The 12146-nt window shown below is 39.9% G+C and overlaps 1 protein-coding gene across 2 annotated transcripts in view; it reads left to right on the top strand.

The window, feature by feature from the left end:
* IntS9 (integrator complex subunit 9) overlaps window positions 1–12146 on the top strand; it is a 157765-nt gene that overhangs the window by 30949 nt on the left and 114670 nt on the right. For both annotated transcript variants that reach the window (XM_067152914.2, XM_067152913.2), the window contains exon 5: window positions 3399–3532. In XM_067152914.2, the coding sequence (XP_067009015.2) occupies window positions 3399–3532 (134 nt within the window). The remainder of the gene's footprint in view (window positions 1–3398; window positions 3533–12146) is intronic.

The raw sequence follows: 12146 nt of genomic DNA, 5'->3' as shown, positions 1-12146 counted from the left end.
TCACTGTACTTCACCATTTCAGGTCTAATTTCATCTGTTCCTGCTGCTTTATGACAATGTAGTTTATTTACCACTTTTTCCACTTCCTCAAGCGTAATTTCACCATCATTTTCCTCCTCCCCATTAGTGTTGGCTACTGAATGTATGAATCGAAGCAGTGTATCGATTCATTCAAGTGTCCGAGTGAATCAATTTACAGGAACGGCGAGCTCACGGCACACGATTCAGCTTACTCCCAGCGGACAGTGCTGAGTGGCGCACTCACTGGACGTTGACGGGGAGCCGAGCCTCCGCTGCAGCGAGACAGTGAATCATGGCACATCGAAAGAATCGTGAACGAGCGCGGCTCAGTGAGACACATGATACACACGGCTCCTTATCGGCTCACTGGACACGCGGAGAGCCGAGCTTCCGCTGCAGCAAGACAGTGAATCATGGCACATCGAAAGAATCGTGAACAAGCGCGGCTCAGTGAGACACATGATACACACGGCTCCTTATCGGCTCACTGGACATGCGGAGAGCCGAGCTTCCGCTGCAGCGAAACATACAGTGAGCCATGGCACATCGAAAGAATCGTGAACGAGCGCGGCTCGGTGAGACACAAGATACACACGGCTCCTTATTGGCTCACTGCAGCGAGACATACAGTGAGCCATGCTACACTGAAAGAATCGTATGCTATAATGGACTCTCGAGCTCAGCTCATTTGAAAATAATACCCATTTGCATTCACTGTCCTCTTCTTACAGGGAGGTTTAAATAATAGATGGATTTATTTGCACTGTTAAAAAGGTAGTCACAACATAATTCTGAAGTAGCTAGTAAGTAGGTAGGCTATTAGGTTATACTATTTATTAGTTTAATGAATCTTAGTATTATAACTTAGTTGACATTTGACAATTAAACTCGACTCTAGCCTGCCCTATGACTATGAGTCATGCTCATGACCACTCAAAAGTACCTGTTTTATATTGGGAAGAACGGCTCAGTATTCTCTCAGTTCATATGTCACATCGTTGCACAAGACTTCAATCATATGTGGACAGACGCAATAACAGTATGTTGAATCAGAAAACCAGCGGGCTACTGTACATCTCGGGTAGCCTATACAAAATATGACTATTAAAAAATATCTTCAGCTGATAGAAAAATACTGTTTAAAAAAAATGACTGAGCGAGTTGTCGTGTGGTTAATATCGCGTGGCTATGCGCTTGCATTCGGGGGATGGTGGGTTCGAATCCCACCGTCGGCAGCCGTTAAGATGGTTTTTCCGTAGTTTCCCCATTTTCATACCAGGAAATGCTGGGACTGTACCTTAATTCAGGCCATGGCTGCTACCTTCCTAATCCTAACCTTTCCCACCCTGCGTCGCCGGAAACCTTTGATGTATTAGAGCAACTAGCATTTTTTCTAACAAAGGAGTTCATAGTATGAAGACCAGATGGCAGCTGCGAGCACTGAATGCTGTTGCTGCTGTCTTACCAGCACACACTACACAGATGCAGTAGGAGCGGTTACCAATGAGCCGTGAATCGGATCACTGTATCGATTCAGTAACGTGAACGGAATCAAATGAATCGATTCAGTAAAATGAATCGAATGTCCCATCACTACTCCCCATGAGCTCGGTTGTTCACGACACCACCAGGAATATTTCCTCTTCCGTTGAGAAGATTTTCAAAATATTTCCTCCACATGTCCAGTGATTCCCTGGGATCTATTATGAGTTCACCTGAATTACCGAAAACATTGTTCATTTCCTTTTTCCCTTCGTTCCTAAGATACTTTATTACTGTCCAGAAAGGTTTCCCTGCTGCCTGACCTAGCCTTTCCAAGTTATTTCCAAAATTTTCCTATGACTTCTTTTTGGATTCAACAGCTGTTTGTTTCGCTCTGTTTCTTTCATCTACATACAATTCCCTGCCTGCATCAGCCCTTGTTTTGAGCCATTTCTGATAAGCCTTCTTTTTACATTTACAAGCTCCTCTCACTTCATCGTTCCACCAAGATGTTCGCTTTTTCCCATCTTTACACACAGTTACACAGTTGTTCCTAGGCATTCCCTTGCTGTTTCTACTACAGCATCCCTGTATGCCACCAATTCTCTTTCTATATCCGGAACCTGCTTACTGTCCACTGTTCGGAATTTGTCACTAATCCTGTCCATGTACTTCTGACTAATTTCCTCGTCTTGGAGATTTTCTATCCTTATTCATTTGCAGTCAGATTTCACTTTCTCTATCCTAGGCTTAGATATACTTAGTTCACTACAGATCAGATAGTGGTCTGTATCATCGAAAAATCCTCGGAAAACCCGTACATTCCTTACATATTTCCTGAATTTGAAGTCGGTTAAGATATAGTCAGTTATGGATCTGGTGCCCCTACCCTTCCATATGTAGCGGTGAATAGCCTTATGCTTAAAGAATGTATTCGTAACTGCTAAACCCATACTAGCACGGAAGTCCAGCAAATGCTTCCCATTCTTATTAGCTTCCATATCTTCCCCACATTTACCAATCACCCTTTCGTATCCTTCAGTTCTATTTCCAACTCTCGCATTGAAATCGCCTATTAGCACTAGTGAATACACTGAGACAATTCTCGTCCTAAACTATGTTGCGTACAATAGTATTCCTGATGAACAGCCTTACCCCACACTGCCCTTTCCTTTTTAACACCCGTCAAATACACTTTATAATCTCCTATCTCTTCCTCATTATCTCCTCTTACCCAAACATCATTTACTCCTAGCACATCCAAATGCATCCTCTTTGCTGACTCAGCCAGTTCTACTTTCTTTATTCCATAAGCCCCTAAATATTGATAGCTCCCCATCGAATTCCATTTCATTCGCCAAGTTGTTTCCAAGGAGTCCCTCACCTATTAAATGGGAGCGGGAATCCGTTACTCCCATAGGTCCGAGGCTTGCTTAAAATGTTCTGAGCTTGGTAAATTCGTGAAAGAGGATTCTACCCTACTTACACGTAATCCAAGTGAGGATCTCTCCTCTAATGGGTTAGGAACCAGTAGTGGATTGTATAGTACTAGCTGCCTGAGCAAAAAGGGGGCTTTGATACAGAATATGTCCGAGATGCACAATCCCATTCCGTAACAACTGGTATCCCACTCTCGGGACAACTTACTGCGCCACTCAGCAGTTGCCCATGGTTCACGAACTAGGACATGACTACATTAACCTACACCATGAACCAAATAAATAAGCAAATAAATAATTACAGGAAGTGCTACTGTGTATGTCCTGGTCTTTCATTATCTTTTTACCCTGTTCATGTTTTATGTTTCAACTTTGATGTATTGATACAGTGATTAATGTTTTGTGAACAAATGTTGATTGATGGTTAGAGCTCATAGCCACCTTTTAAACTTTCAGGATGTGTATGGGGCTGTAGGTGTGATGGCTGTCAGTTCAGGGTTTTGTCTGGGATCCAGTAACTGGGTCATCAGCTCCCACTATGAGAAGATTGCTTATGTCAGTGGCTCTTCCACGTTGACCACTCATCCCAGGTGAACTTGCTATGCATGGTTACTATTTTATCTAGATTGCTTAACTGCACACTTAATCCCTTGGGTAAACCACAAGTGCGACTGAACTTCTTCAAATCCCGTTCTGGATCATAGTTCTATGTTGATATTTGAGGTTGATGATAGGCAGGACACGAAGCTCCTCAGATTCTACTTTCTGATCAGAGTAGTGGACTACTTTCTCTGTTCAGTTACCAGAGGTCCCATAACATGTCCATATTTCTTGCCTCATTGTTACGTTATTCCATGTGAAGTAACCCTCAACATTTGAAAAATAAATGTTGGAAATTTATAGAAAATTCCTTATCAAAATAAAGGTTGTCAACTAGTGAATAGTACTTAAATATTTAATTTTAAATTACACTTTAATTTATTAGGGTAATCGGCATAAACTGTATACTTAAACAGAGGTGGACTTGACAAGTGATCAGGTATTGCTGAAGTTTATGAAACTATCAGGAAAACCTTAGATTTGCCCTATCAAAGAAGACCTTTTGCATGTCTGTAATCATTTGAAAAGTAAGAATACAAAAATGCATTAACAGCAGAGGTCAGTTTGTTTTCTGTTTTTAGTAAATTTTGCTCTGGGCTTTTAAACATCCAGTAGACATAGACAGTTATTATATGGAAGTAAATGAAATGTATGTTCAGTACTGGTCTCTTTGTGTCACTCCTAGAACAGTTTCAAAAATTCCCTTCGGCTTAAAAAATGATGTAATATTTAAACTTTGTAATTATTCCTGTCAAGAGTCTTCCTCAATAGAAGATGGTGAATTGGCTAAACCTGGAGACAAACTTGATCCTGTTATTTTGATGTTTTATATGGTTTATATTTCATTTTCATTATTCCTGGATTATTTATATGATTATCATTCGGTATTTTAATAGTGTTTGTTAATGATATTCGTTGCAGAGGACTGTAGAGCGATATTTTTAAGTGTTATTTACGTTTTTGGTATTTTGTTTACAAGCATGGCAACCATATGCTGCGTTACTATGTGTGACCGTGTGCTAAAAGGTTATGTTATTGATATATAGTCAACGCTATTCTGTGTTACGAATTCATTTGCACAGTTGGTTTGTCGTTTATATTTTTTTAAGGTTCCTTCTGCTGCCTTACGATGTCTACTATAATTAATCTGTGGTACTATCTTTCAATTGATGCTTATGATATTTGGTTACATGATTGCTACGGAGTGAGTAATGAGATATTATTTCACGTTTGTTTTATGTGAAGTTTTCCCTAAGAGTATTTTTGATCAGCTTTTCGTGTTCATTCGTTGTTATTAAATTAAAAGTCGAAGCGCTTTTTTTTCTTTTTTTTTCTAATCTGTGACTTTACAGAGAAGTGTTGATAACATTTTATAGTAACAAATCTTAAGGTTAGGGAACACACATTGTCTGCATGCCTGGTGGTTGTATTACACAGTCTACGTATAGTGTTATGTTAATCTCAGTTTAATGGTACAGACTTGGTAGTTAATAAATTATAAGAGCATAAGCTGATAAGGAAAATCAAATTAACAAATCGGAAAGCTTGTTAACAACATCGTATTACATTTTATGACATGGAGGCGGAATTTGTGAAAGCCAGTAATGAAGCAGCAAATGTTGTGTTGTAGATCATATTGCAAGCTCCCAAAATAATTTAAGTTTGAATGGAAAACCATGATAACCCTGTCCCCACTGCGGCAAACACTACATAAAACTCAATACGCACATAAGTCGATCTCATCCTGATAAGTAAAATAATAGTACAGAGACAGCCTACCATAAACCACTCTGCCGCTTCACAAGGTGATGAAACATACAATAACGAAGAATTTTGCTCTCAAAATGAGAGTAGACAACCGGTGGGACCAATAGACGAATATAAAAAGAGCTTGAACCAGTGGAATTGAGTTTTCTTATGAAATGAGCACAGATCAGTTCGACAAGTCTGTCGACGAATTCGCTGGTTCTTTTTAGCCAAAGCCATAGATCTCCTACCAGGTCCTAAACACCCGGCAAAAAAATACTTTGAGGCAAGAAAAATGAAGAGAGATGCAAAGCTACAGAGAACTTACAAACAACACTCAAATCCGCAGAGGGCAACAAATAGAGATAAAGAAAAGAGACGTAATAAGTACCGATATCAAGAAATGGATTTGTGCAAAAGAAATGGGATGATGGTTGGGAACTCGTGGTTCAAAAAGAGAGAAAGCCATAAGATAACGTGGTATAGCAGTGACTGGTCTAGGAAATCCATTGTAGATTACATGATCTGCGACTGGGAAATGAAGAGGAATGTTATAGATGTAAGGGTAATACCATCAGAGGCCCTAGATAGTGACCACAGACTGCTGGTATTGAAACTGAGAATAATGACGGAAAGGAAAAGAACAGAGAAGCAAGAAAGACGCATCACAATATGGAAAATGAAGGAAAAGGAAACTAAGGAAGAATACCAGGATTAAATAAGATTGAACGTACCAACAGATGATACAAAAACAGGAGAGGAGGAATGGGAAAGGTTCAAGAGGACACTAGTAAAAACTGCAGAGGAAGTTTGTGGGAGAACTAGTGCCAGGAAAAGATGCAAGGAGACCCCATGGTGGAACGACAGAGTCAAAGTGGCAGTTAGGGAGAAGCATACAGCTTTCAGAATGTGATTTCAACAGAGGACACCAGAGACAAGACAAGAATATAAGACGAAAAAGGAAGGAGCTAAAAAGGTTGTAACAGAGGAGAAGAAAAAATGTATGGAAAAGTGGACAAACATGATGGAAGAGGATAGCAAAGGAAATAAAAAAGTACTGTATGGAATAGTCAAGCGTAAGAGGAAAGGCAAGAGCGAAGATGTTACAATGATAGACAAAAATGGAAATGAAGTGCAGGAAATGGAGAAACTCAAAAGAATGTGGAAGGAGTATTTTGAAGATTTACTAAACCCAGAAGGATACACTGAGGAGGAAAGTAGAAGCAGGGAGGAAGTAAGAAATATGGAAGAAGAAGAAAAAGACTTAACATGGGCAGAAGTGGAGCTAGCACTGGACAAGATGAAAGGAGGGAAAGCCCCAGGGTTAGATGAAGTGAGTATTGAGATGGTGAAGGCAGCAGGAGAGGTTGGGAAACAGTGGCTTTATTGTGTGTTGAAAGTGGTATGGAAGGAAAGGAAGACCCCAGAAGATTGAAAGAAGGGGGTAATCATACCCATTTTCAGGAAGGGGAATAGAAATGAGTTTAAGAACTATAGGGGAGTCACATTGATATGCCACTGTGCAAAGATGTTTGAGAAGATTTTGGAGAATAGAATCAGAAAGAGGGTGGAAGAAAAGTTAAGAGAAGAGCAGTATGGTTTCAGATCAGGAAGGTCCACAATAGACCTTACATTCTCAGTAAGGCAACTACAAGAGCGTCATTGTGAATGGGGTAAGGATCTTGTGATGGCCTTCATGGACTTTGAGAAAGCTTATGACTGTGTGTGTAGAAACAAGCCTTACACAGAAAAGTTGTCGAGGAACAGACCGTAGAAAGAGTGAAGGAGATGTACAGTGAGAGTGTCAGTTGTGTGAAAATAGGAGAGAGAACAGACTGGTTTGAGCAAAAAGGTGGATTAAAACAAGGAAGTGCTCTGTCACCTTTGCTCTTCGTAGTAACAATGGACGAGATAATGACAAAAGTGGCAAGGAAAATTGGAGAAGGAAAAATCAAAGTGATAATGTTTGCAGATGACCTGTTAGTCTGGGGAGAAAAGGAAGAGGATATCCAGGAACAGTTAGATGCTTGGGTAGAGGAGGTGGAACAATATGGAATGAAATTTAATGCCCAAAAGAGCAAGATAGTGATCACAACTAGAAAGAAGGAGGGACCTGCGTGAGGGATAATGCTTGGAGGGGAACAGCTTAGGAAGGTAGAGAGTTTCAAGTACTTAAGAAGTATCATAGAGGAAAGTGGAAGAAATGATAAGGAAATAATCGAGCGTGGAAGACAAGCAGGAGCATTCCTGAAAAATGCCAGAAGCATGGTTTGGAGCAAGGATGTTCCCCAGAGAAGCAAAAGGGTGATATACAGGCTGTACTATATACCTGTTCTGATGTATGCAGCTGAGACTTGGGTAATGAGGCAGAGAGCCATGCATAGAATACATGCACGTGAAATGAAATTTCTGAGAAGCAGGATAGGAGTGACAAGATGGGATAAGGTGAGAAATGAGAAGGTTTGAGATGTAGTAAAAGAAGAGCCACTACAGAATAGGATAGAGGCGTCTAGACTTAGATGGTAAGGACACATGAAGAGAATGACAGAGGAAAGGATACCAAGGAGGATGCACGAACTGGAGATAACAGGTAAACGGCCAAGAGGAAGACCAAGAGACAGGTGGAAAAAAGGAGTGGAAGAGTGTGTACAGAGAAGAGGAGAGGACTGGGCAAGAATGACTAGGGACAAGTGGTGGGAAGACAAGAGGAGATGGAGAGGCTTATGTTCCAAGCAGACCCGCCCAACAGCTGGAAACTGCAGATGATGACGATGATGATTAAGAAATGCAGTATTTCTATTATAACCAGCGAAGAAAAGCCATCAGAAACACTCTGAACGATCGAAAGACTCACTGTACGGCTGATATCGAGGATATTGAGAATCTACTTTTGCCACACCTAACAACTGTGAATTTAAAGATAAAAACTTCATTGTTCCGTATTGAAATTATTGATGTTAAAAATTAAATAATTGAAAAGGAGGTTCAACCTATTCAATACTAAAAGAAGGAAATGCAGTAATCACATTCCTATTTAAATGGGACCGGTTTCGACCTTAGTCCAGGTCATCATCAGCCGTAAAAAAAAAAAAAAAAAAAAAGTACAATGTTTATGAATATTGGAGGTCAGTTCCACACTTTGATAGGCACAAAGACACGACACCACATTCTGTATGCACAAAGTCACAACACTATCAACTGATATACGAAGATCAAAAATAACTAGAAGTCGTAGACGAATAGATTTGTAGTAGAAAGCCGCCAGCTCCTGGTGATCAGCGTGGCACATTCAAGGTCATGCGCTGCGGTCGAACGCCAAAGCACGTATTCTCTTTGCGCCAAAGTAGAGTGGAGAATGTTTTGAAGGTCTAGAATTTGTCACGGTTGCGGGAAGTTAAGTACGTACAAGAACTTAGCAGGAGTACAAGTACTCACTCAATTATTCTGATTTGCGTCGTATATTTTTATATACGTACTTAACTTCCCGCAACCGTGACAAATTCTAGACCTTCAAAACATTCTCCACTCTACTTTGGCGCAAAGAGAATACGTGCTTTGGCGTTCGACCGCAGCGCATGACCTTGAATGTGCCGCGCTGATCACCAGGAGCTGGCGGCTTTCTACTACAAATCTATTCGTCTACGACTTCTAGTTATTTTTGATCTTCGTATATCAGTTGATAGTGTTGTGACTTCGTGCATACAGAATGTGATGTCGTGTCTTTGTGCCTATCAAAGTGTGAAACTGACCTCCAATATTCATAAACATTGTACATTTTTTTTTTTTACGGCTGATGATGACCTGGACTAAGGTCGAAACCGGTCCCATTTAAATAGGAATGTGATTACTGCATTTCCTTCTTTTAGTATTGAATAGGTTGAACCTAAGTAATAATAATAATAACTTAAATGTTTCCACCTTTTCAATACAATATATTCACAAGATTACAAAATTATACGGTACTAGTTTCGACCCATTTAGGGGTCATCATCAGCCGTATTGGAGCAAAGATCATTTGTGGCGAAATCCTAAGACAATATTATTTCGCCACAAATGATCTTTGCTCCAATACGGCTGATGATGACCCCTAAATGGGTCGAAACTAGTACCGTATAATTTTGTAATCTTGTGAATATATTGTATTGAAAAGGTGGAAACATTTAAGTTATTATTATTATTACTTATATATTGTTCAATACGGACCAAAAACATGAAATTCATAACCATCAATAGGTTGAACCTCCTTCTCAATTATTTAATTTTTTTAAATAACAACTGTGAACGCGAACTTTACGATGACCTGCTGACTGAAAGGGAATGTGCTGTACAAGACGAAACCTTCGATGTAACGGTGCACAAGGACGAGGTAATCCTAGCTATGAAACGAATGGCTGTGGACACATCAGCCGGACCTGACAGAGTTCTAGTCAGAGCTATCAATGATGATATGGCATCAACTATCATAGCTAAAATTGCTACGATAATGTTACAGATAGGGCATGTTCCATTACTGTTCACAAAGGTGTGCACCATTTTGTTACCTAAAAATGGAGATCCAACAGAACTGTCAGACTGGAGGCCAGTCACTATATGTTCAGTCCTTCGTGGTGTCATCGAGAAGGTCTTTGATGCAAGATTAAGGAGTTACATCCAAGTTAGCGAACATCAAAGAGGATTCATCAAATCGCCTAGCACCATCATAAACACTGCTTTACTCAGATCTGTGTTAAACTCGGCAAAACATAAAAAACAAAATGCTAATCTGGTCTTCCTAGACATAAACAAGGCTTTCAACAACGTGGACCATTTACACTTAAGGAAAACATTAGTTACGTCAACTGTGCCAAGCAAGCTGAGCAATATAATTTGCAAGCTTCAGGAGAATAATACAACTCAGATCCAGGCCAATTTCAAGAAAATGAATCCCATTAAATTATGCCGTGGCATAATGCAAGGATCCTCATTGTTGCCAGTTTTATACAATCTCACAACAGATCACATTTTTCGAGAAATTGGTGAAAAACTATGTGATCTGCATGGTTATTCTCTTGCCAACGGACTGCAACCTTCAACAGTATTACGCTTCGCAGATGATACGGTTATTATAGGAAAAAACCAAGACTCTGCAGTAGAACTGATGAAACTAGCTTTACAAAGGTTTCGTGAACTTGGTCTATCAATAAACCCTGAAAAATATAAGTTATTCATATCAGTAGAGGAGAAATAAACAAAGGGCTCATTACAGTCAAAGAAGGTATGGTGATTAAATGTATTTCGAGGAACGAATGTGTCAAATACTTAGGGGTAAATTATGCAGATACTATGTTATTTGATTGCAAGAAATCAATGACACTTCTTCAGCAGAAACTCGCCTCGTTATCATCCTGTCCCTGGCTTCATCCGGATCAGAAATTTTCAATTCTAAATTGTTCATTTTCCCCTACGTTGACTTACCAGTTCCTCTGCATTCCTGCAGGTAAAATGCCATGGCGATTTTTGGAAGATGCTGATAAACTTGTTAAGAGTACACTAAAGGAGATCTTATCCCTTCCTACTGACACTCCAGATTCTATGATTTACTCAGGTAAACGGTACAAAGGGTTAGGTGTCTTTAGGGCAAGCTGGAGAGCGTTGATTCAGAATATAAACAGCTGCAACAGTCTGAAACTGGAGGGGAACCAATATATAGAAGCCACTAGAAAACGTAGATGAAGAAATTAACAGATGCTTAACTGAGTTAAACGTAAATGGTAAAACTGAAGATATGAAGAACAGGCACGGTTAGTATGACACCAAGAAACTCAGAAATAAATTACGAGAATCTGAATTTGAGAAATGGTGCCAGTTAAGAAGTAAAGGTCAGGGAGTGTGTCTGTACAAGGAGTTCCCTCCTGCAAACCGCTGGGTTAGAAACCATGATGGCCTTTCTAGCAAGGAGTGGAGAGATGCGCTGAAAATGGTATGTAATGTTGCACCTGTAAGAGCTGTACCAGGAAGGTCTCTTGATGGTAACCGCTGCAGAAGATGTAGTGAGACTGAAACATTACTTCACGTTTTGGGTTCCTGTGCCTTCAGCGAACCTCTTCGAAACACTAGACATCACAGCATCAGGTCATCCATAGCACAGACGCTTCCTGAGAAAGGATTTCAAGTGCATGAGGAAGTTCGTGGCATTGGAGTAAATGGCAGCACTAGAAGGATTGATATGATCGCAATTAAAGGGAAGAAAGGATATATATTAGACCCCACAATAAGATTTAAAACACACTCCGACCAACCGAGAAAATAAGTCTATCTACCTGCCTACAGTGCCGTATTATAAGAATAAATATGAACTGGACGACATAGAAGTGAGGGGTCTCATGATCGGTGAGAGAGGGACAGTCCCTAAGAAGACGATAGAACTGATGAAGACCTTTAACATCAGTACCAAGGAGTTCATCGACTGGGGGCTGAAAGCGCTCAGGGGTTCTCTTTTGATACTCAAGACACCACTTATATTCGCCAGACTGAGACATAATTTACTTATTTTTCTAATTTTTGAATGAAATTGTTTGTGTAGCCTCCGAGTTGAGGAAGATTTTGAAAATAAATTATTGATCTCCTTGAATACCTACAGAATTATGATTTTACTTGTACTGCATCCATACATAAAAGTACTGGACAGTTAAGTCATCCCCAGAATAGTAAGCATTTTTATTTCCCTTCCTTGGTTTCTGGTAAAGTTACAAATATGAAGTTGTTTTCATTTCATTTACATAACACGCTTGTCAAGCTGACTGGCCTGTAATTATACACTTTTTGTGTATTACAAACAAAACCAAGAAGGATTGGTTGTGACGGAGAAACAATCGTAAG

Source organism: Anabrus simplex, chromosome 8, assembly GCF_040414725.1.
Source record: "Anabrus simplex isolate iqAnaSimp1 chromosome 8, ASM4041472v1, whole genome shotgun sequence".
Taxonomy (NCBI): domain Eukaryota; kingdom Metazoa; phylum Arthropoda; class Insecta; order Orthoptera; family Tettigoniidae; genus Anabrus; species Anabrus simplex.
The sequence above is the reverse complement of the archived record's forward strand: the minus strand, read 5'-3'. Positions and strand labels throughout refer to the sequence as shown.